Here is a 22,321-nt window from a genome sequence, read left to right as displayed (position 1 = left end):
AATCAGATTCTAAAAGACACTGCCCCAGACACAAGAACAAACCTGTTCTAAAACAACAGCCATGCAGCTGTATCCACAATGTTATGCATATTTTATTTTTATATTGAGTCTTAAAAATGGTATTAAAATGTTAACAAACGAAAATGCCAAGAAAACGTACAGGACTTAAATCATGGTCTCCACAAGTTTGAGAAATGCTAAGAGGGGAAACTATGCTAATGTAACTAACAGACCAATACTAACTTTTTAAGAAACTGATTATAACAGGGCAAGTAAAGTTTTCAGTACGATTTACAAGACTGTACCTTTCTTAAATTTAATCAAAGAGTCACTGTACTCCTAGAAAACAGGAGGGAAGAAGCAGATGCTGGCTAAAGAGTGAGAGACAGCCAGCTGCCTTACCAGCACTACCTCACGTAGAAGCTGCTCTCTTCTCTTACCAACTTCAGGATTTAGTAGAAGTCAGCATTCGGTAATCCCAGATCTTTCAAACTGCATCTAAACTGCCTGCCGAGACATGCAAAACAAAGTTCCTGTCTCCCTACAACCATCAAGAGATCCCTGTCCCACCTACACGGCTATAATTCCTTTGAATGTAAACTCCCTCAAAATTTCCCACGACTCAGTTAACTCATGCCCAGACAATAAATTTGAACGACAGCAAAGGTATATGCACGGGCCCAGAAGCTGGGAAGCACTTCTGTGTTAAACTGACATCAACCCAGGCACAGATGTCCCTCTCAAGATGCCAAAGGTCCCATTCCTACTGTTTGTCATTCAAAGTCAGCTCACATGTTGCTTTTGGTATTTGCACTAGAAGATTCTGACACACCTGATTAGGCAGCAATGGTGTATAGTTTCTTTTAGTGTCATGAGCCTGTACGGTAAGAAAAAGAGGATGCAAATATTATACTAGAAGAGGAGAGAAAAGCCATTTCATTAGCATTCACAAATTCCTCAGTGTTTACGAAGCACTTACCGAACTGACCCATTAACAGCTATTAGAACCTCAAGATGACTCAAGTAAAGTGATCCTCTCTTGACAGGTAAGAAAACTGCAGCATGACAAACGCAGCAAAAGCCTGATCACAGGCAGTGTAGAAGTTCCTCCGAGACCTTTTACTAATGTTATCCAGAATCAACCTACAAATTTTTTTATAAAACTGTTCATTAACTTAAGATCACAGAATCGAGTATCACAGCATTGTTCAGGTGGGAAGGGACCTCAGGATGTCTGTAGCTCAACCTCCTGCTCAAAGCATGATCAGTTATGGGATCAGACTGCACTACACAAGGCTTTATCCAGTCAGTGTGGACTTAAGGCTTTCTCCAGTCAGAATGGGACAGTCAAGGCCTCCATGAAGTATCCTGCTCTAACTCACAGCTTGCCAGTCCACCTTTAAATCTTAAAAATTCTACTTGGGAAAACACAGACCTATAGTTATAGAAGGCACTAGAGGATGAAACTAAAGACTTACTGACCAGTAAGCTCTATGTGAGTTTGATAACAAATGGATGTCTAAACAACAAGGTGGCCATGACACGGCAGATCTAACCAACCTGCTTCCACATAAGGGAAACTGGACTTCTGAGATCTTTGAATTCAAGTATGTAGACTCATAGAATCATTTAGGTTGGAAAAGACCTTTAAGATTATCAAGTCCAACCATAAACTTAACACTGCCAAGCCCACCACTAAACCATGTCCCCAAGCACCACATCTACACATAGATGGATCCATTAATTAAATATTTCATGAAGGAGAATCAAATGACCATTGACATTTTAGCTTTGTAAAAATGTCAAAATGTAGGCAAATACCATACAGATCAAAACTAGCTAAGTCCAAAAAAAGAACAACTTGTTTCCTCATGGCAGAATGTAATTGTGGAATATGTCCCAATTTGCTATGCTTCTGGGGGATAGTACAGATTTTGTTACAGACTATTCAGTTCTAAGGAAACCCAAGAAAATTATGGAAATTACAAAAGGCTAAAACAGAATACATCACAAGATGTTTCTATATCCATAAGATCATAAGATAAAATTTATCCTAAGATAAAATTTCATTATGATAGAAACTGTAAAGGAGTCGATTTCACCAGATTCATGAATTAATGCAGAAGTAACTTAAGAATACACTGAGACCAGAAACTCTTTTGAACACAAGAGACTAAGACACAGCTGACTACATCATCTAAGGTTCTGAGACAGGAAATCGTATTTTGAGGAGACTAGGCTACTTTGATAAATACAAACACGTGTCTGTCCTGTCCCCTCTGCCTCCCCCAAACAATGTACAAAGAATATGGTGTTATAACTCACCGAGAATCTTCTGACTTTATTACACTTAACTAGCCAACTGATTTTTTCCAGATGAACACTAAACATTACCCTGGCACACAGCTCATTACTCTCACAAAGTGAGCAGATTCCATGATACCATGTTAGCAGATAACTGCACATTACCTGTAAGTGAGAAACCCCACAGCTCTTGTATACAATACTAAGTTTCATAAGGATGATATGCCAAGAGATCTTATAACAACATGGAGATTTCTGTTACTGCCAGAACTGGTAGCATGATATACTACAGATACAACATCTATACTATTGGGAGCAGTTATGCACACAGAAGCTTTACAGAGACAGGAGAAGATAGATGCCTCTGCCAGCTAAAAATTTAACAGAGGATGTGACTTTGGCTTCACAATTAAAACCAATGTGAACTCCTTATCTGAAAAACCAAGCTTATTTCTACAGCTATGCCAGATAGCATTTGCGTAGTGAAAGTTGGAAATGCCAAAGAATAGCTGCAGGTATAGATAGGCTTTTATTTAAAAAAACTTGTCTTTAAGAGGAGAGGAAAGTTTTGGACACTGACTAGGACATCAGCATTAATGATAATAGAAAGAAGGCAAAAATACTTGCCAAAAAAACCCACCCAACCCTTAAATAACCCATGAGAGAGGCATTTAACCTCAAGTAGAGTGAAAATAACAAGCTGGTCCAGGCATAGATCAGTAATTGTGAAAAAGGTGAGGGGTAGATTTCCATACCTGATAGCAGTTTGCCAAAGTAAGCGCTTGGAGCTTGATGGTCTATCATATAAAGAACCTGCAATCTGTCCACCAGAGAACAAATGGTTTTAGTGGTAGACTTTTTACTTACACTATTAATGCCAGATGACTGGTCTTGCTTTTGAAGGCAAAAATCATTCATAGGGGATAGGTCCATTGAATACCAGTCTCGAAAATGTTTATTATGGGATGCACCATATACAATAGCCAGCAAAATGCTGTTGCATGTACAGCTTGATAATTGTACAAAAAGATGAATTTGGACTCTGCTGCAAGAGAGCCAGAATGGCAAGAAACAGGGCGTGTCTCGAAACTGTTTTTGTAGGTACACCATTATCTAGATGATTTTACTGACTTCAGAACACGTTCATGGGATCTGATCCTCTATAGTCACCGGGAAATAAGGTTTTTATAAAGACAGAGTGGTAATGATGCCTTTTGATAAAATCATAATTGTAACAGTAAAAGTTAAAGTGATTGAAAAGAGACTTTTGTAAGGGAGTTCTATCTCTACAGCAGCATGTGAGAAACAATAATTCAAACCACAGATTGTTTCAAAAGCCCCTTTCCACTCCTCAAAAAAGGGCAGACACCTAGCAAACACAAAATAAGAGTCCTGAGAAATAAGCAAAGGAAAAAATTTACTGGCAAATTGCAGTATTTGCTGGTTGTGCCTAGAAACAAGAAACCTATCTTCTTCTTGCCATTCATCAGGAATATACGTAAGAGCAAAAGCAAAACCTATTTGCTGCCTAAGGAACCTATTCTGGTTAAGGGTATGATTTTAAGAGATTTATATAAACCACCTTCAAATTCCATTTTAAAATTAACCAAGGACTTGCTAGACAAGATTACTGCTCAATTGGCAGATTAAAAATTAATAACCACTTTCCTACTGTCTGCAGAGAATACTTTTTGGAGGTTAAATTAAAGAATGATCTTTTCCTTGTATAGATACTCGTATTTTTGAAGAAACTTTGAAAACTCATACAGATTACTTTACTCTTCCGGGAGCTACAAATCTCTACCTAAAGAGAAATTACTTTAGGCATCAGTCTGTGCCTCTGTCATGCATTTCTCAACACTGCCACTGAAAAAGTCTGTTTGGAACATGTTCCTAATACACACAGAAAGTTGGGTTTTCTTCTTTTACTGATGCATCTGGAAAAAATCCACTAGTAAAACAAAACTGTTTGTCAAATGTATGCAAAATGGGAAGCTTGTCCTTTTTTGTTGGCGTGAAATACTTGAAGACACCCAATGGAACTAAGGGGAAAATACTTCAGACTGGCGAGAACTGGAACAGTAGATGTAAAGGACCTAAACTTGGAGAGCTTACAGCAGTGAACCAACTGCTCAAATTTGTACAAGAAAGCCAAATGCTTTTTTCCCCAAGATGGTGAATCAGTATTTTTGACCTCGTGTGTCCTCATGGGTTCAAGAGAAACTGGTAGTCACGGGTTTGACTGGTCCTGTGGCGTTCAGAACACTAGAACCTCCCAGACCATCTCTGTAAACAACCAGGACTGCACATCAGCCAGCAGAAAGCAGTTCCTTTCTTCCAGTTTAGCCTTCTTCCAGTCTTGCCTTTTCAGGCATCAGTCTAATCATCTTCATCAGCTTATCCTTGCACCTCTGCCAGTTTTACTGTATCCTTTTTGAAGCTGAGAGACTAGAACCACATGAAGCGCACAAGATGCACAGGCACCTTAGCTCCACACACTACCGTAAGAACCTTGCCTGTTTTGTTCTCCTTTCCTGAAATACTGAATATTTTTGTCTACTGCTGAGCACTACAGTGACATTTCCAAGGAACTATGATAAACACAAGCTCTCATTCTCAAGTGGTAATAAGTCACCTCACACATTTTCATATTAAGTGTGAAGTTGGAATTTCTCCCCCTCCAGCCCCAAAATGCATCATCATACATTTAGCTGAGAAATAAAAAGGGAGATAATTGTTTAGTCCCATAAGATTTTTCTGCAATTCTTCAGTCTGGCCTCAGTTTTCTACTCCAAATCTCCATTTTGGCAGCAAAGTTGATCATCCCACTATCATCCATTTTCCAACTCTAAATAATTTATTTGTATAATTTAGAGCACGGATCCCCAGCACACGCCCTTTATGGCTGCAGCACCATTTATTTGTACTCTCCATTTTCTGCCTTCTAACCAATTTCTCCAGGCAAAGAGAGACACAATCCTCCATCCCAGGGCTGCTTAGTTCAACAGCTGTGATGAATGTTGCCAAACTTTTTTTTTTTTTTAAATTGTGTATATAACCATATTTCCCTTGTTCACAGGCTTGTTGACTCTTTCAGGGATCTTCTATAGCTTTGTGCATCATGACATCATTAAAAATATACTAGGAAATCTTAGGTATCTGTTTGCTCAGTAATTCTATTCCCTGTTCTAGTTTCTGCTAATCTGCACAGTTCGTTCATCAGGCATAGGGGTCTGCTGTTCTTTGATCTCTCCTTGAATCCTTTTCAAAAATTGATGGCTTGTTAGCCACCTTCTAGTCCTTTGATAACAAAGCAGAAAATAAGAATAGATACCAGCAATGTAAATCAAGAATCCAAATCCCAGAGCAAACTAAGTCAGAGTAAACTGTTGCAAATTTCAGGTATTACAATATTGTATGCAGATGGTCTATGTCTTAATGGAACACAACGTAAGAGGTTACTCATCAACTACAAGTAGCTCACACTGTGTATCAATGACATTATTAATATCCATAATTCTGAGATGTAACATCATCAAGAAAATTCTGTGTTAAAGAACACACTGGTCAATATTCTATGGAGTTGGTCTGGGAAACACAAAAGGGACATCAGCAGAAATTATGCAAAGATGACTAACAATTAGTAGAATCTTTACTATATTTAAGAGGATGCTCTTGCTTTCCAGTCAAAGTCTCCATAGCTGCAAAAACACACATTGTCATTTGTATAATCGATCTTGTATAATTTAATATAGAGGTCTCTTCCATCTAGCCATAATTCATGATTTTTGCTACCAACACGTCTGTAGTACAGGAATAAATGGCACATAAAACACAAAATTAAAAAAATAACAGCAAGGTCAATCAGGTATCACAGAGCATTTTCATTTGCCCAACTCTGAAGGTAAGTAATTTACCTGGGGTTTTGTTCATTTTTGTTTGGCTGATTGTATCAGGGAAGTAAAATACTTCCTTGCTTTCTTGATTTTTATTTTGCATTTATGAATTTTAAATACTGCAAATGTGCTAGTTCATTGTTGAAAGACAGGTTCTTCTCACAATGGACTGGAAACAAGATATCTTTAATAATGAAGACCTTCCTGAGTTTTTGACATGCTTCCAAATAATTCAAGAGCACTGGAGAATTCTGTAATTGCTACAACTTGAATAAATGTATTCATTTTTTAAATATCTTCAAACACACAAACTTGCATTCCTCATATTGAGTCACCAGCCAAAGCAACCTATCCAGGATGCACAGCTGAAATACTGCACCACCCACACTAGGAGCTTTATTTTCTTCCTTCTGTCCGAGCAAAATAAATACACCAAGCTACAAAGCTTCTCACAGGCATAAATTAAAGATTTACAAATGTAAAATGAGTTCTTTATACAATCATCTCAACATGCTGGGACACAACTTTGTGCAGGGCCATTCCTAACTTGCCTGTACTGGCCAAAGTGCTAATTGCACAATTTTCATTCTAATGTATCCATTGAAAATTAGTTTACCAACAGGCTTGATCAAAAAGAATCCATCCTTACTTTACACAGATTTGACTCATTCAGTAAAAATCAGATAAGCATTAAAAAAGTGCAGTAAAACTAATTTAAAGCCAACTTAAGCTGTTCTCAACATGCTGAATTACATCTGAGAATCCAAAACATAGAGAATCCAAACAGTGTGCAAACAAAACCACTTAATAAACAATGTGTGTGTATACTTATAGATACAAACACATTTTTATATATACACACTTATATATAAAATGTGTGTGTATATATATTTTATACACACACACATATACTGCAGGGAGTGTTATCTTACATACTGGAAAAGATAAGTCATAATACTGTGCTTCATTTTTATTTGTATCAAAGCCAGGAGCAGTGAGCTACCAAATACAGTGCAAAACTCTTAACACAACAGACATGTATTACTAAAAACTGATGTCCTAACAAACTAGAAGTCCAAGTAAGTTTGACCAAGAAAACAAAGAGTGCAAAGCATCAGCAATAATGAAATTGAATGAAATTTTAGGTGCTGAAAAAAGTCCCCCAGTCACAGAAGGCAGCCTGTTTGGCTAGATCAAAACCACTGCAATTACAAAAAAAAAATAAATGGCATTAGCAGTAGAAGTTGTATCAATAGTAACTATGAAAAGAGGAGTTATGCAGCATAAAAAGACCTCTCCATGATTATGTATTTCTTCTGCACAGCTCTTTTCTCAATAAGCACACAAAATAGAACTCAGGTAAAAAGACACTTACTATTTTTAACCTGATTTCTTAAGAGAATAAGGTTTATGCAATCTTGCTGTCTGTACATCTGTCATTTGCCACATACATTTGCAGTAGCCTTTGAATCTGTTCTATCATTTCAAACCTGATTTTACAGAGTTAGAGGAACTTGACATCTCTACTTTTTTTTTGGGGGGGGGGAGGAAAAAAATATTAAAAATATCTGTGGCTACGTAAGGTAGACAGACAAATTAGTACCCCAACTGAGAGGAAGGCAGTTATAATCCAACCATTTATTCATTCGAAGGAGCAGCATTTAGCATGCAGGTAGCTCTAAACAAGGCACAGAACACATTGCAACTCATGCAGTCAAACAGGAAGATAAGAGAGCATTCACAGCAATGTGTGCATGAGGAGCAGAGGGTGGTATAAGGGGATTTAGGTCAAAAATCCATAGGAAACCATTAGTTTTGCTGCTTATAAAACAAGCTGTTACTTCTCAATATTATTAACAGCCTCTCGAGCATCATCCAGAGACCACAATGAAAATACATTTTAATCACTTCTCTTCTTGGCACATTTCTAAAAGTATTTCCAAAACTGCCTCCACTAATATTAGATAAATTATCTTCCTACCTTCCCTTCTAAGAGGCAACATATTAGAAGTCACATTTTAAAAGAGGATACACTGAAAGTTTTGCTGAAGGCCACAGTAAGTTCACTGCCAAAAGAACTCAAGTCAGAACATCCCCAGCTTTCCAGCCGGGACCTTGTTCCTCACTTGTGCAAAGCATCCAAACTTAACAGCAACTTGTTCTACAGGTGTCAGATGTAGCAAGTGATCTTTAACTGTGGCCCCCATGCTCCCTGGACACCCATTTCACAACAGCTTTTGCTTAAATGTCTTTCTCCACTTTTTCTTTTTACCAGAAAGCCATGACAAGCAGGAACAAAACCAAAACTTTGCTGTGTTGAAAACAGCTTATCAGAAAGTAGTATGTCCTTGCTATCCCATCTCATTAAACGTAACAGCTTTTGAACTGTACAAGAAGCAAGCATGATACAGCCAGCAGCTTCAGTCACTTCACAACTCTAGCTTATGTGTGTGAACACACCTCCTTTGAGCTGAATTAAAAAAATTCTATGTACAATTAGCACTGCCTAATTACATGATTGCGTATCACAACAAATACAAAACAAGCAGTAGAACAAAAGCTCCAGAGAGCTCAGATTTTCCAGTCTATCTTTGAAACCTAGCACATAAAAAAGTATTTCACTCAAGTTTATTTAACTTCACTTGTGTAACATTCTGGAGAGGCTTTCTTGCAGCTGACAGGCTTAGCCAACAAACGCCATCCTAGCACAGGATGGTTGCATTTGGAAGGGACCTCTGGAGGTCATCTGGTCCAATCTCCCTGCTCAAGCTAGGTAATCTGGAGCAGGCTGCCCAGCTCCATGGCCAGTCATCTTATGAATATCTCCAAGGAGGGAGACTCCATGACCTGACTGGGCAACCAGCTCCAGTGCTTGGTCACCCTCACAGTAAACAAGGGTTTCTGATGTTCAGATGGAGCCTCCTGTGCTTCAGTTTGTGCCCTTTGCTTCTTATCCTGTCACTGGGCACCACTGAAAAGAGCCTGGCTCTGCCCTCTTTGCACCCTCCCTTCAGGTATTTATATACATTGCTAATGTGTATAGGCTGAGGCTCCCCCTGAGCCTTCTCTTCTCCAGGCTGAACAGTCCCAGCTCGTTCAGCCTTTCCTCAGATGAAGAGATGCTCAAGTCCCTTAGCCATCTTTCTGGCCCTTCACTGGACTCTCTCCACTATGTCCGTGTCTCTCTCGTACTGGGGAGCCTCGAACTGGATACAGCACTCCAGGTGTGGCCTCACCAGCGCTGAGTAGAGGGGAGGGATCACCTCCCTTGACCTGCTGGCAATGCTTTCCCTGATGCAGCCCAAGATACAATTAGCCTTCTTTGCTGCACGGGCACACAGCTGGCTCACGTTCAACTTGGTATCCACCAGGACTTAAGTCCTTTTCTGCAAAGCTGCTTTCCAGATTGTTGACCTCCAGCATATATTGGTGCATGGGGTTGTTCCTCCCCAGGTGAAGGACTTTGTACTTCCCCTTGTGGAACTGCATGACATTCCTGTCAGCCCATTTCTCAAGCCCTGTTGAGGTCCTTCTGGGTGGCAAGATGATGCTCTGGCATATCAGCCACTCCTCTCAGTTTTGTCATCAGCAAACCTGTTGAGGGTATATTCTATCCCATCATCCAGATGATTAATGAACATGTTGAACAGGATCAGACCCAGTATTGACCCCTGGGGTACACCACTAGTTACTGGCCTCCAACAGACTTCAAGCAACTGATCACCGCTCTCTGGGCCCTGCCATTCAGTCAGTTTTCAACCCACCTGTCTGCTTATCCAGCTCATACTTCATCAGCTTGTCTGTGAGGATTTTATTGGAGACAGTGCCAAAAGTCTTACCAAAGTCTAGGTAGACAATATCCACAGCTCACCCCTCATCTACAAAGCCAGCCATTTCATCATACAAGTTTATCAAGCAGGTTGACCATGACTTCCCCTTTGTCAATCCATGCTGGCTACTCCCAATTACTTTTGTTGTTGTTCATGGGCCTCGGAATAGCTTCCAGGATTAGCTGCTCCATCACCTTCCCAGGGACAGAGGTAAGGCTGACCAGCCTGTAGATCCCTGGGTCCTCCTCCTTGCCCTTCTTGAAGATAGGAATGACACTTTCTTTCCACCAGTCTTCAGGCACTTCTCCCAATCACCATGATCATTCAAAGATTATGAAGAGGTCTTGCAATGACATCAGCCAGCTCCTTCAGCACTTCTGGGTACATCCCATCATGGCCCACAGGCTTATGTACATACAGTGTGATTAAGTATTCCTTCAACTGATCCACTAAGGGTACATCTTTCTTGCTCCAGACTTTCTCAGTGAACAGCAGGGCCTGGGATTCCTGAAGGCCAGTCTTATCAGTCCAGACTGAGGCAAAAAAGAACCTCAGCTTCTTCCATGTCTTATGTCACCAGGTCCCCTGCCTCATTCAGCAGCGGGCCCACATACTCTTTAATCTTCCTTTTGTCACCTGTGTACTTATAGAAGCCCTTCATCTTGCCTTTGACATCCCTTGCCAGATTCACCTGCAGTTGGGGTTTGGCTTTCCTAACCCCATCTCTGCAAGCTCAGACAGCATCTCTGTATTCCCCACACGTTACCTGTCCCTGTTTCCACCCTTTGCATGCTTCCTTTCTGTGTTTGAGTTTTGAAAGAGCTCCTGGCATTTTTGCCTGACTTCCTGCTCATTGGGATGAGCCACTCTCGAGCTTGGTGGAAGTGATCCTTCAGTATTAACCAGCTTCCTCTGGCCCCTCTTCCCTCCAGGGCCTTATCCCAAGGGACTCTACCAAGCAGATCTTTAGAGAGACAAAAGTCCACTCCTAAAGTTCAGGGTTGTGAGCTTGCTTTTTGCCCTTCTCCCTCCTTTCAGGATCCTAAACTCCACTATCTCATGGTCCCTACAGCCAAGGCTGCCTTTGAACTTCACATCCCCAAGCCCCTCCTCCTTTGTGAGTATGAGGTTCAGCAGAACACCTCTCCTCACTGGCTGCACTATCATTTGGAGGAATAAGTTGTCATCAATGCAGTCCAGGAAATTCTTGCATTGCTTATGCAATGTTGTTGTGCCTCCAGCAGATACAGAGTTGGTTGAAGTCCCCCATGAAGACCAGGGCCTGAAAACATGGTGCTGCTCCAATCTATCTGTAGAGCACCTCATCCACTTGTTATTCCTGGTCAGGCGGCCTTTAGCAGACACACACCACAGTGTCACCCGTACCAGTTTGCTCTTTAATCTTTACCCATAAGCTCTATTTAGTTCATCATCTATCCCCAGGCAGAGCTCCAGGCACTCCAGCTACTCTCTCACATAAAAGGCAACTTCACCCCTGCATTTTCCTGGCCTAGTCATCTTAAAGAGTCTGTACCCCTCCAATGCAACACTCCTGTCATGCAAGTCATCCCACCACACCTCCGTGATCCCAACATCACAGCCCTGCAAATGCACACAGATCTCCAACTCATCACGTTTAGTCCCCATGCCACATGCATTATTGTACATGCACTTAAGAGAGGTGCCCTGGCATGCCTATTTCCCAGAAAGGCTTTTAGGGTTTTCTCCATAATGGTGCTTTGTAGGCACTTCCTTGCTCATATGCAAATGCTAGAGGTGACCCTGCCTAAGCCCCGTTTTGCCAATTTTGTGATCCCTTTCTGTCACATCACCACAGACCCTTTGCTCGTCCACCCTGTGAGTCACTCCCCCTCATAGGGCTGCTGGCTAGTCTCTCCCTCCCCCATCATTCCTAGTTCAAAGTCCTCCTTACAAGGTCAGCCATCCTGCTGGCAAAGATGCCCTAGTGAGGTGGATCCCATCTCTCCCAGGCAGACCCTGAGAACAGCATCCCATGGTTGCAGAACCCAAAACCCTGTTGCCAACACAAGCTCCACAACCAACTGCTGATGTGCATTGCCAGTGCCCTCCCCCTCACACCCTTTCCCCTTACTGGTGGGATCAAGGAGATCACCACCCAGGCCCTCGGGTCCCTGTCAGTCACCCCCAGAGTTCTTTAGTCAGTATGAATGCAAAAACAATACTCTATGTAATACAATACATACTGACTTGTATGTAAAACTTACACATCCACACTTTCAACCACCCAAGACCTCTGGAGTTCAACCACCCAAGATCTCAAAATAAACATTTAAATGTTTAGAACAAGGTATATAGATATAGAATATCCTGCGTGGGATTAGCACTATTATTGGGTGAAATACTCTGTTTTAATGAGTATCTGAAATGAATGCTGGCAGTAAGGCAATACTGTGAAATCTTAGGCTTAAACGGAAGAAAACCTGAACCCTGAGTAGGGTGAAAAGAATAATAAAGTTTTCCTTATTTGACTGGGTAAAATTTAACTCCTCAAGGAAACAAAACTCATTAAAAAAAAAAAACACCCACTATCTGTAATGATTACACTTGAACTGCAGAAAAAAAGAGAATATTCTGAGCACCGTTCAAAGGACATAATAATGGAAATTAAGTGCCAAAAATTCCTAGTGCCTATGCAATGTATATCTAATTTAACTTGGAAAGGAAGCCAATGACTTCCAAAGATGAGTTTTGTTCTTAATTTCTTTGCATTAACCATACTAAAAAGACACATCTTAATTTTCTAAAAAGATTTTATACAAATTATATCTACCCTCTTATAAAACCATGTTCTTATCTTTTACTTAGTATGGAAAAAAATCACTAAATTATTAATACAAAGCTAAAGTGTAGCAGCAAGAATAATTTTCAGATGTGTTTATTCTTAAAATACTAGTTAATTAAAAAACATAGCATTTTTTAAAAGCCAGAAAAACAAGCTAATATACCAGGGAAGTGCTACAAAGCATGTACGCTAAGCAGGCAGAAAACCTCTGCTTCTCAAAGTTGTGCATCTAAAATGATCAGCCAACTCATAAATAGTCCTTATTGAAATAACTGAATTAATAGCTTGTTAGAAGAATATAGATAGATTATACAATTCTGTGAGTTAGTTACAATTGAGAATACAACACTAAATATAAATATCAGAACCAAAGACAAAAACAAAACCAAGAGATGCAGATTCTGCTCCTGGTTTATTTCATGACCTTAAGATGACTCCCTCTCTGTGCTCAGTTAATATTCATATTATATAAAGCTTTCAAATGCTTTACAAAGCTCTCTTAAGAGCATTACACAACTTCTTTTTACTTTTATAAGAACTTTAAAAAAAAGCCAAAAATATGTATTTTTAAAATATGTAAGTACTGCAAAACCACCTTTATGCAAAGTTCCATTAAAAAAGACTTCACCAAGTTGTTCTTTGGAAAGAAAAAGTAGTAACAAATTTTCTGTGAAAGTGATAGAAACAAGACCCCCATTTGAAAGTTTTCCAGTCTTTCTCCCAATTGTAAAAAGCCATGTGCATGCTACAATATGTAGCCCAATTCTACAGTTTTTCTCCGTTTGATACTAGGCAAAATAAGCTGTATAAATTAATTGATTTTGTGAATTTAAGCAGCCTAAAGCTGTTCTGAGAGAGTGAAGCTCCTCAAATATGCATCAGGACACTTCAAAGTAAACTAAGGCATAAGCCAAATGCCTTCTCAGGACCACCTGGAATTCTGAAGCCAGATATGCAGCCTCCAAAGAGCTAGCAGCTTCCCTGTGCTATTTTTCTGGCCTCAATCCAGGCAACCATAATGTCTTGCATATCAGAAGTGCCACATAAGCTAGGTGTAGACCTATGTTAGAGATATTGTCTCCTAGAACTTTTTTTTTTTTTTTTTTTTTTTTTGCTAGGTCTCTCTCTCATCTACAAAGACTATTTGTATTAGTCTACATTGGTTACAAAAACAGTGAGAGAAGACCTCAGTGATGATCATAACATATTTCAAAACGCACTTTGCATCTCTGGAATCGCTGCAGCCTTCTGTGATACATCTGATGCTGTCAAAAACAGGGTTCAGGCAAAATATTATTCATCTGACACTGCTGATATATGTTTTATCTCAGCCACGTTATCACAACATAACAGATGCCAAAATCCAGAAGTAGACACAAAGGCCAAACAAAAATGACAATGCGCCAACAATGGGTTCTTCAGGATTATCTTTTGTCCATTCTCACTAGCAGACCTTCCACTCCTGTATTCTACCCCTTCATGCACCTAGCCATAGAAGTGATGATCTGCTGCCCTACACTGAAGAATTTAAAAACTCTAGAGATCACCTGATAGCTACAGTACTAACAAGACTGACTCAATGAAGGCAATTCACACAAGAGACAAAGTTCAGTCATGCTAGTATGATCTTGAACTGTTCCAGCACAGTGGTCACACTGTTGATGACAGTTCAGTACAAAGGTATGATTATCCTAACTGAAATACTTACCCACCTAATACATAGTCCCATAAAACCTTTGGTCTGGCTATGTAAAGCTACACTTCAGAAGCGACAATAGGAGCCATTAACAAGTTATGCAATAAAAAAACCAGCTTGTCAGCACGATTCACACATAGGCTAACCACCCAAAAAAACCCAAAACACCCCAAAAAACCAAGCCCACAACCAAGTAAGCCTTTTACAGCACGGGATTTGTGGCAACTGCAGCTAAGGATCACCAGACTTATTAGTTAAACTACACTGGACTCCTTACTCACAAATTGCTACACCTTCAGGTTTAGACCAGCAAGAATTGGCCACATTTTACTACTTATCCATGTCACCAAGAAAATTCTGTATTAACCTATAGCTTCTCATCTCCTCTCATAGTCTACATTCTGACAAAACAACCTCAGAAATGCAAGTACCAATTTTCAACCCTCCCTCCAATTCCAGACTGTATATATAGTAACTTCAGTTGATTATGTCTTCCAGCTAGTCCTTTGTTGTCAGCTGTGCTCAGTACTTTCATATTACTTGGTCAACTCAATTTTATTCTACCCATTAAATCCATCAGTGGCAAACTCAAAGGTATTTAAATACAGTAAACTGTAGTTAAAATTTAGAAGTGTTGACAACTATATGACCATACCATTCAGCATTATCTTCACCCTTCTTCAGAAAGCATTTTGAAAATCAAGATGCTTTGTATATTCTCACTGAAAATGTTTGAGGACACCATTTTGAAAAGTAGTAGAGCCTTTTGAAATCCACAATTCAGTGCTGTCCTTTGGGAAACAGCTCTAACCAAGCAGGATCAAGGGGGTCCAATATTCCACACACAACTTCTTAGTCAAAAGTGCTTCTGCGGTAGTCACTAAGAGAACAGGCACACCTTCCAGGGAAGGATTTGCTACTCAAGAGGTTCAAATAGCAATACAGCTCCACATTGTATCGCTCATGTATCATAAGCAGTTGTTCATTATTTAATAGAGTGGATTTCATCTAGTCATCATTACTATTCAAAGTAAAATTCAGCCTGTGTGATCTACCCACAGCATGGCACTTACTCCAGCTGCAACTCCTCCCTATTACCATGACAGGTGTACGACTGACTTATGAGCTAACTTAACTCAGATTACAACTTAAAAGAAGATTTAGCTGATGTAACTACTAAGTGCTGTGGTCCTGGATGTTCTTTAATTAGAGTCTGTGCTTGTCTACCTCTGGCCTGAACCATTCCTGCTTGCTAACCCAATTTTTAGGCATAAAACCAATCAGATTGCAGGGAAGAAAAAGAAAGAGAAGGCTGTACAGTGTTTCTGCCATACCAGTTAGACGTACAGACTCAGAAAAATGCCTGGCGATAATAACAGGAAACTGGCATTGCCAGGGCAAAAGAGGGCAATGAACCTCACAGCCAACCAGGAGTGGAAAGGGTAAGACCAGAAACAGCAATTCCCATAGCATAAGCTGCCACAGAACCAGAAGCCTAAGCCAACATCTTAGTTTGAATGTTTTACAGGTAAATGAGGCAATCTACTTAAATGAACTCCTAGTATTTAGACCCATTTAAAACTTATTTTGAAAAGCATGTGATAATTTGGTAATTTGCAAGTTTTAGCAGCAGGTCATTTTTTTCCCCCTATCTTTTCAATCTACTTTTTAAACATTTAAAAATCTCTTCTGACACACTAACATATCCCATTCTTTGAATGGAACCTGACAAAGACAGGCTCTGCTTTAAAGATGCACTTGTTGCTGTTCCATGTATTAATGATAAACTCACTTTAAATCCATACCACTAAGTTGAAGAAATCCTTAAAATCATTTTTAAGTTATTATCCAGTGAAATATTAACACCCAACACTAGGAAAAAAAATAAAATAATGCTTATGTTCATTAAAACTTGATGTGCACTTTTAACTTACTGTTTATTAAAAAGATTTGTAGTCCTGTTTTTATTTTTAGTATAAATAACATCAAGTAAACACCATATAAATAACTGCTATCAGATGCAAGAATGGGTAGGACCACATCACCATCATCTTTACCTCTTTAATTTTGTTCCTCTTCTCTCGGATATCCGGGTCTGCTGGTTCTCCACTGTTTATCCCTATAAGATTTGGTAAAGGAACAGGGGGCAGTGGCTTGCTGTCTTTCTTTTTCAACTCTTGCACTACTTTGTTCTTTTCTGTCTGAATCTCAGCTTGAATCTCATCACGTGATTTCTTCAATTTCTCCTTAGCTTCTTCCAGAGCTTTTTCATGATCTGCTCGGATCTTATTTCTCAGTCGTTCCTCTTCTTCTCTAGAGACACAAATGCTAGTCAGCATCTCATTACTAAAAACACATTGCTTACAAACAAACTGCCGCTTCAAAACAGAAGCCGCATCCCAAGTTGGTTTACTCCAAGTAATTCTAATGATTCAGACAAGTTTACTGAATTATGTTAGTGCACAATCCTACACTATTTTTGCTATGAACCCCAAAAGAGCAGCGCACACACATCAGCAACACTATTGTAGAAAAATGTAGCATAGGGGTTTTCTAGATTGTATCTCAGCACCTTTGCTTGTCTACTCAAGAATTTAGAGCGGAAAAGCCTGACATCCTGTACTTCAATTACAGGACATGTACAGAGGCACATCTAGCAATCGTTCAGTTTAAAAAAAAAATCAGAAGGGCTCTTCCTTGCCTTCTGCACAATAAATGCATTGTACACAACTTGTCAAGATTTGAAGTAACCACTACAAGAAAAAAAAAAAATCACAGCCACTCCTTTTATTAACAACATGCGAGCTGCAAGAGCTGCAAACCCCACCGCAGCATGTTTTGTCTTGAATTCAGAACTCATTGTTCCAATCAGTATGGTCCATGAACCTCACAAGTTAAATGCAGAGTTAACTATAAAGCTATTCAGGAACATAAGAGCTTTTCATAAAGCATGATTTTGAAACTCACTGTCAACAAAACCAACATCATCTTGGTGCTAAGCACAATCTTCCAATCATGATCTTTAATGTTCAGTAAAAGTTTTGAGATTCACACACAAAATGAAGAGTGCTGTTTTAAAGCCTGGGTTAAACAAGAAGTTATTCTAACAACAGACAAAAATGGTCCGTTCCAGTCCTAAAGTATTTCAAGGCATCAGAAAGATACACAGACTCGATATAACACAACCTTTTCAAGCTTCGTTAGTCATTGAGCCACTCTATATTTTAAAGTAAGCCAAAATAGTTGTAGGTATTTAAAACAAGCACTAGTTACAAAAAACCCCACACTCCCTCCCTGTTTCCTCCCCCAGGCAAAAATACTTTTTCCTTAAAGAGCATTAAGGAGAAGACAGTGGATAATGGAAAGAAAAGGCAGCAAGCAGCAAGCCAAGTAAGAAATATCAAGCTTGGCTTAACTGCTTTTAGGAGGAAACGAGCCACTTGCCCCATATCACATGTTTTTTCCGGTACACTGAAAATGTACCAATGAAAAGGAGCAACCACCATTTGATATGTGAGAATTAGAATAGAAGAGTTCAGCCAGAAGGGACCTACAGCGATCATCTAGCACAACTGCAATTAAAAGCCAATCCAAAGTTTACAGAAAAAAAATAAACACAAGATTGACAACTGTTGACCAAACATTGACAACAAAAATAGGAATGTATCTACATATTTAAATTGGGATATTTTCCCTACAAAGGTTATTAAAAATATTTGACAAAGTCTATGATAAACCGATAACATTTCTAGAGATTCAAACAAATTTTAAGTAACTCGCTGGGGTGCTGTGTTGGAATATTTGGGGATATGGACAGATCTTACTGAGCTTCGCAAGTATAATAGAACTGTTTTTATTAATCTCACAGATCAAAATCAAGTCATGTCTATTATAGTGCACTGCTTCACCTTTACAAAAAAGGGCAAAGAATGAAGCTAATAATGAATAACTTGCATAGAGTTATGAGATACTATTGTATCAGAGCAATCCCACCAGACTGGTCCATTTTGTGCAAGGTTTACAACTGTTACAGTCCTCTGCCTAAGGAGAGCTGATTTGAAGTCAAAGTGCAATAAATCAAGCTTTTAGTTCCAGAAATTCACAGTTCAAACCCCCAGTGCGGTAGCCCTGACTGCTATCTCATAAACATCTGGTATATTTTTAAGTTAAAATTTATACACCTCTTTGCTCCAGTCTTTAGCTTGGGCTCAAAAGCTCAAATAGAGACTTTTTTTTAGGCACACATTTTATTCGCAGTTTGACGAAGTCTGATATCACTTGATGTCATCCAGAAAATAAACTACCCAGTTTACAGGCCAATGTGCATAGCATGCAGAAGGAAAACCATGGTACTATAACATAAATGCTTTCATCAAAATGCATTGTTACACAAAGAGCGTTTTATTAGCCCTTACATTTTTAAGTGCTATTAGGTTTGCAATTAAAAAAAAATTATAGTAGCATTATTACCTTTCAGTATTTCAGTACCAGGAATACAATGCAATGTTTTAACAGATGCACTGACTGAAAGGCGTTCAAACTGAAGTTCTTCAGACACTTTTCTCAATATGACACGTCACGTCCATATTTCTCCCAAACAATAAGAAAAGGACTGAGCTCCTCACTTTGACTATCAAATCCAAGCTCATCAACACTGTTGAACAGTAAAAGTCCTTCTCTCCCTCAACTGTATAGCAAAAAAACCAACTTTCAAAGTGGCAAAAGACTACTCTAAAGAGAGAAAATAAAAGTAATACCATTTAGGATAACTTTTACTTCTACTATGACCCATTTATGGGGGAAAATAACTTTATTGTGTTCCTGTAAAAGTTACATTCTACTGTGGCAGCAGCATGCTCAATTCAGTAACAAAAGCAGCTGAAAATTTCTATCAACTGAAAGATGTGAAACCACAGATCTGTAGTCTGGAAAGCTCTTCCAAGGCTAGCAGAGGCCTCTGTGTAAGACACAGCGAGAGAGAAAGAGAATGAGGTCACCACGAGACATCATTCCCCACAGTCATGTTCTCACCAAGAGACAGCATGCTGTACAGGAGCCAAAGAGATGGCTTACAGAGAATGAGAAATAGGAAGTGTTACTGAACATTTAAGAATCCAAATACTTCAGTGAGGGTATAATGTATTTTGGAGGTACATTTCTCATTTTCAAAACTCAGCTTCTGGAGGCAAGTGACAGCCTTTACCTTCCAACTAGATCTACTAACACTTTGTTAACAGATAGTGAAATTCTTTTTGCAAAGGATCAACCATCACTGAAAAACCTGAATTTTTAGAAAAACAGGGTAACAATGTATCTTAGACCTTAATAAAAAGATGTTCAAGGTGTATCCACATTAACCCAATTTGAAGAGGATGCTTTATTCATAAATAGAAATGCTTTTGGTAGAACCCATGGTTAACATGCATGTCCCCAAATACGATTCCCCTGTGTGAAAAAGATGAATGATGTTTGAGCAGGTATAGTGAGTTTGACTCACTAAAATGAATCACTGGTGATGTGCTTTGTGCACCTTCATGATTTTGCACCAAGTTCAAGCGCCATGAAGATTGTGCCTTTACCTTTCCTTTAGATTTTCAGTCCCAGGTGCTGCATACCACAGTAATAATAAAAGCTCCATCACTAACAACTTCATCTATTTCTAGATTCAAACTGCGTGAAACAGCCATAAAATGGAAAACAAGCTTTGAACTCACGTCTGTTTACACTGCAGGAACCACTATATAAACATACAAAAGCTGTTGATTTCTACAGCACTATAATCCAATTAGAGTCATTAAGGAGGTTTGAATGACAGCCTACTTTCCTTCAGTCACTCAGCAGAATACTTAAGTGTTTAAAGAAAATACACAGAGACTCAATAGAGATGAAAAATTCTAGTGCTAACTGTATCATCAGCTCAAAGTCTTCCAGAAAGTGACATTTTGAGACAAACATAAGAAAACAGTAAGATGAAGAGAAAGGTCAACAGGTATTTGAGGGAGTTTACTGGAGATAGTACAAGAGCTTCTTCTGCATACAGATACTCGCTATGCAATTACCAATAATGGACAGCATGAGCTACAAGAAATGTCATATTCTGTGTTCCAGCTGAAGACATAGTTTACCAAATTTATTCAAGTATATGACCCTAATGGAAGAAAGAAGTCACACCCCTAAATACCAATACCACATGTTTCTTCTGAGTTCTTAAGCAAGAAGTACTAAGTGAAAATACAGAATAAAATTGAGAATGGGAAGATTGGAAATGTGTGAGCAGCTGACACTCCCCACCCAAGTCACACCCAAACACCAACAAGCTCCCCAACCAGCATAAGAGAGTCAGCAACAGTTTAATGCATGTAGACAGCACTACATTCAAATACTCAAGAGTTAAAGAGACCTCAGAAAGGATCAATCTAAAAATATAAGACTGGAAAGAATCCCAGCATAAACACATATACCAAAATGTGTCAGTTTCCCCACCCAGCTACACCCCCCCACTACTCCTAGGCAACATAAACAACCTCTTAAAATAGAGTAGTTTGACTAAATCTTCAAAAACCTTACCTAACAGAAAGCTGCTGCTTCCTTCTAGTCACCCCAACAGCTTATTCTAAAGTCTCAAGACAAATGTTCAAGTACCATGAAACTACAGCAGCAGCTACTTTAAAACAAGCATCATTATTAAAAGAATCTGATTAGACTATTTTTGCCAGCAAGAACCATCGACCTAATAATTAGAATCTGAAACTAGAACCAGGTGCAAGTTTTTTAAACAATCACTGTAATTAACTATTACAGCTGCTTATGCAGGAACACTGTACACTCTCAAAGCATCCACGAGCTGTCTAAATGTCATTCAGAAAAGACCACAAATTATAATGCTTGATAACTGAATCACTAACTGAAACTTAATGTGCTTTAATTATGCACACAGCAGTGAGCCTTCTGAACTTAACAGGTACTAAAGCTTCACTTGCCAAGACAATGACTTTTAATATAAGTTTCTCCTATCTGCTGTGACACAACAGGCTCTTTAGCATCTGAACTGCAAAAAAAGTGCTTTTTAACTTCTTTGTAAGATTCAAGATCAAAAAAGGAAATAAAAATTATAATGAAGTCAAGAAAAGAAAACTGGCCACCAGTAACTGTTCTCTCACATCAAAAAGCAGAGCACTGGTCACTATAGCAAAAGGACAACCAGTTTATCATCATTTGGATTTTTAGCAGATGGACAGACAACAACTGTTAAAGCACATAAATATTTCTCTAAGTCTGTCATCCAGAAACAAACCCCTCTGTGGAAATTCTGAACTTTTACTCTTTTGTCAAGTTTAATCTTCAACCAGAGGCTACTTTCAGAGACACAATGAAACAAGAAGATAGGCAGTAATAAAAAAAAAAAAAAAATCTTTGAGAGTCAGTGCCTAAAAAACATTTCACATGTTAACTACAAAAGTTGCTTTTCTTTCCGATCCTGCAGCACACACGATTTTGTAACATTCACACATATTATAACCCCATCATGTTCTCCTATTATATGGAGAATATACATTCATGACACACAAGGACACTAAAGATACATATATTGCCCCTCATTGCCCAGAAAATTAACCCAAATTACAGATTCCTTGAGTGGTTTCTTTCAGACAAAGGTGACAGTAGAATTTATTTCTAGCAAGTGGTTAGAATTGCATATGACATGAGTACTGCTACAAGGAACATGAGACAGTCCTTATTCAAGTCCTCTTATCCCTCTCTATCCAGTTTC

General features: G+C 39.0%; 1 protein-coding gene across 1 annotated transcript in view; it reads right to left on the bottom strand.

Moving 5' to 3' along the window:
• MAN1A2 (mannosidase alpha class 1A member 2) overlaps positions 1 to 22,321 on the bottom strand; it is a 144,182-nt gene that overhangs the window by 98,226 nt on the left and 23,635 nt on the right. The window contains exon 2 of the mRNA XM_075727805.1: positions 16,608 to 16,863. Within this exon, the coding sequence (XP_075583920.1) occupies positions 16,608 to 16,863 (256 nt within the window). The remainder of the gene's footprint in view (positions 1 to 16,607; positions 16,864 to 22,321) is intronic.

This window comes from Pelecanus crispus, chromosome 1 (assembly GCF_030463565.1).
Source record: "Pelecanus crispus isolate bPelCri1 chromosome 1, bPelCri1.pri, whole genome shotgun sequence".
Classification (NCBI taxonomy): domain Eukaryota; kingdom Metazoa; phylum Chordata; class Aves; order Pelecaniformes; family Pelecanidae; genus Pelecanus; species Pelecanus crispus.
Note: the sequence above shows the minus strand (reverse complement) of the source record. Positions and strands in the feature narration are given on the sequence as shown.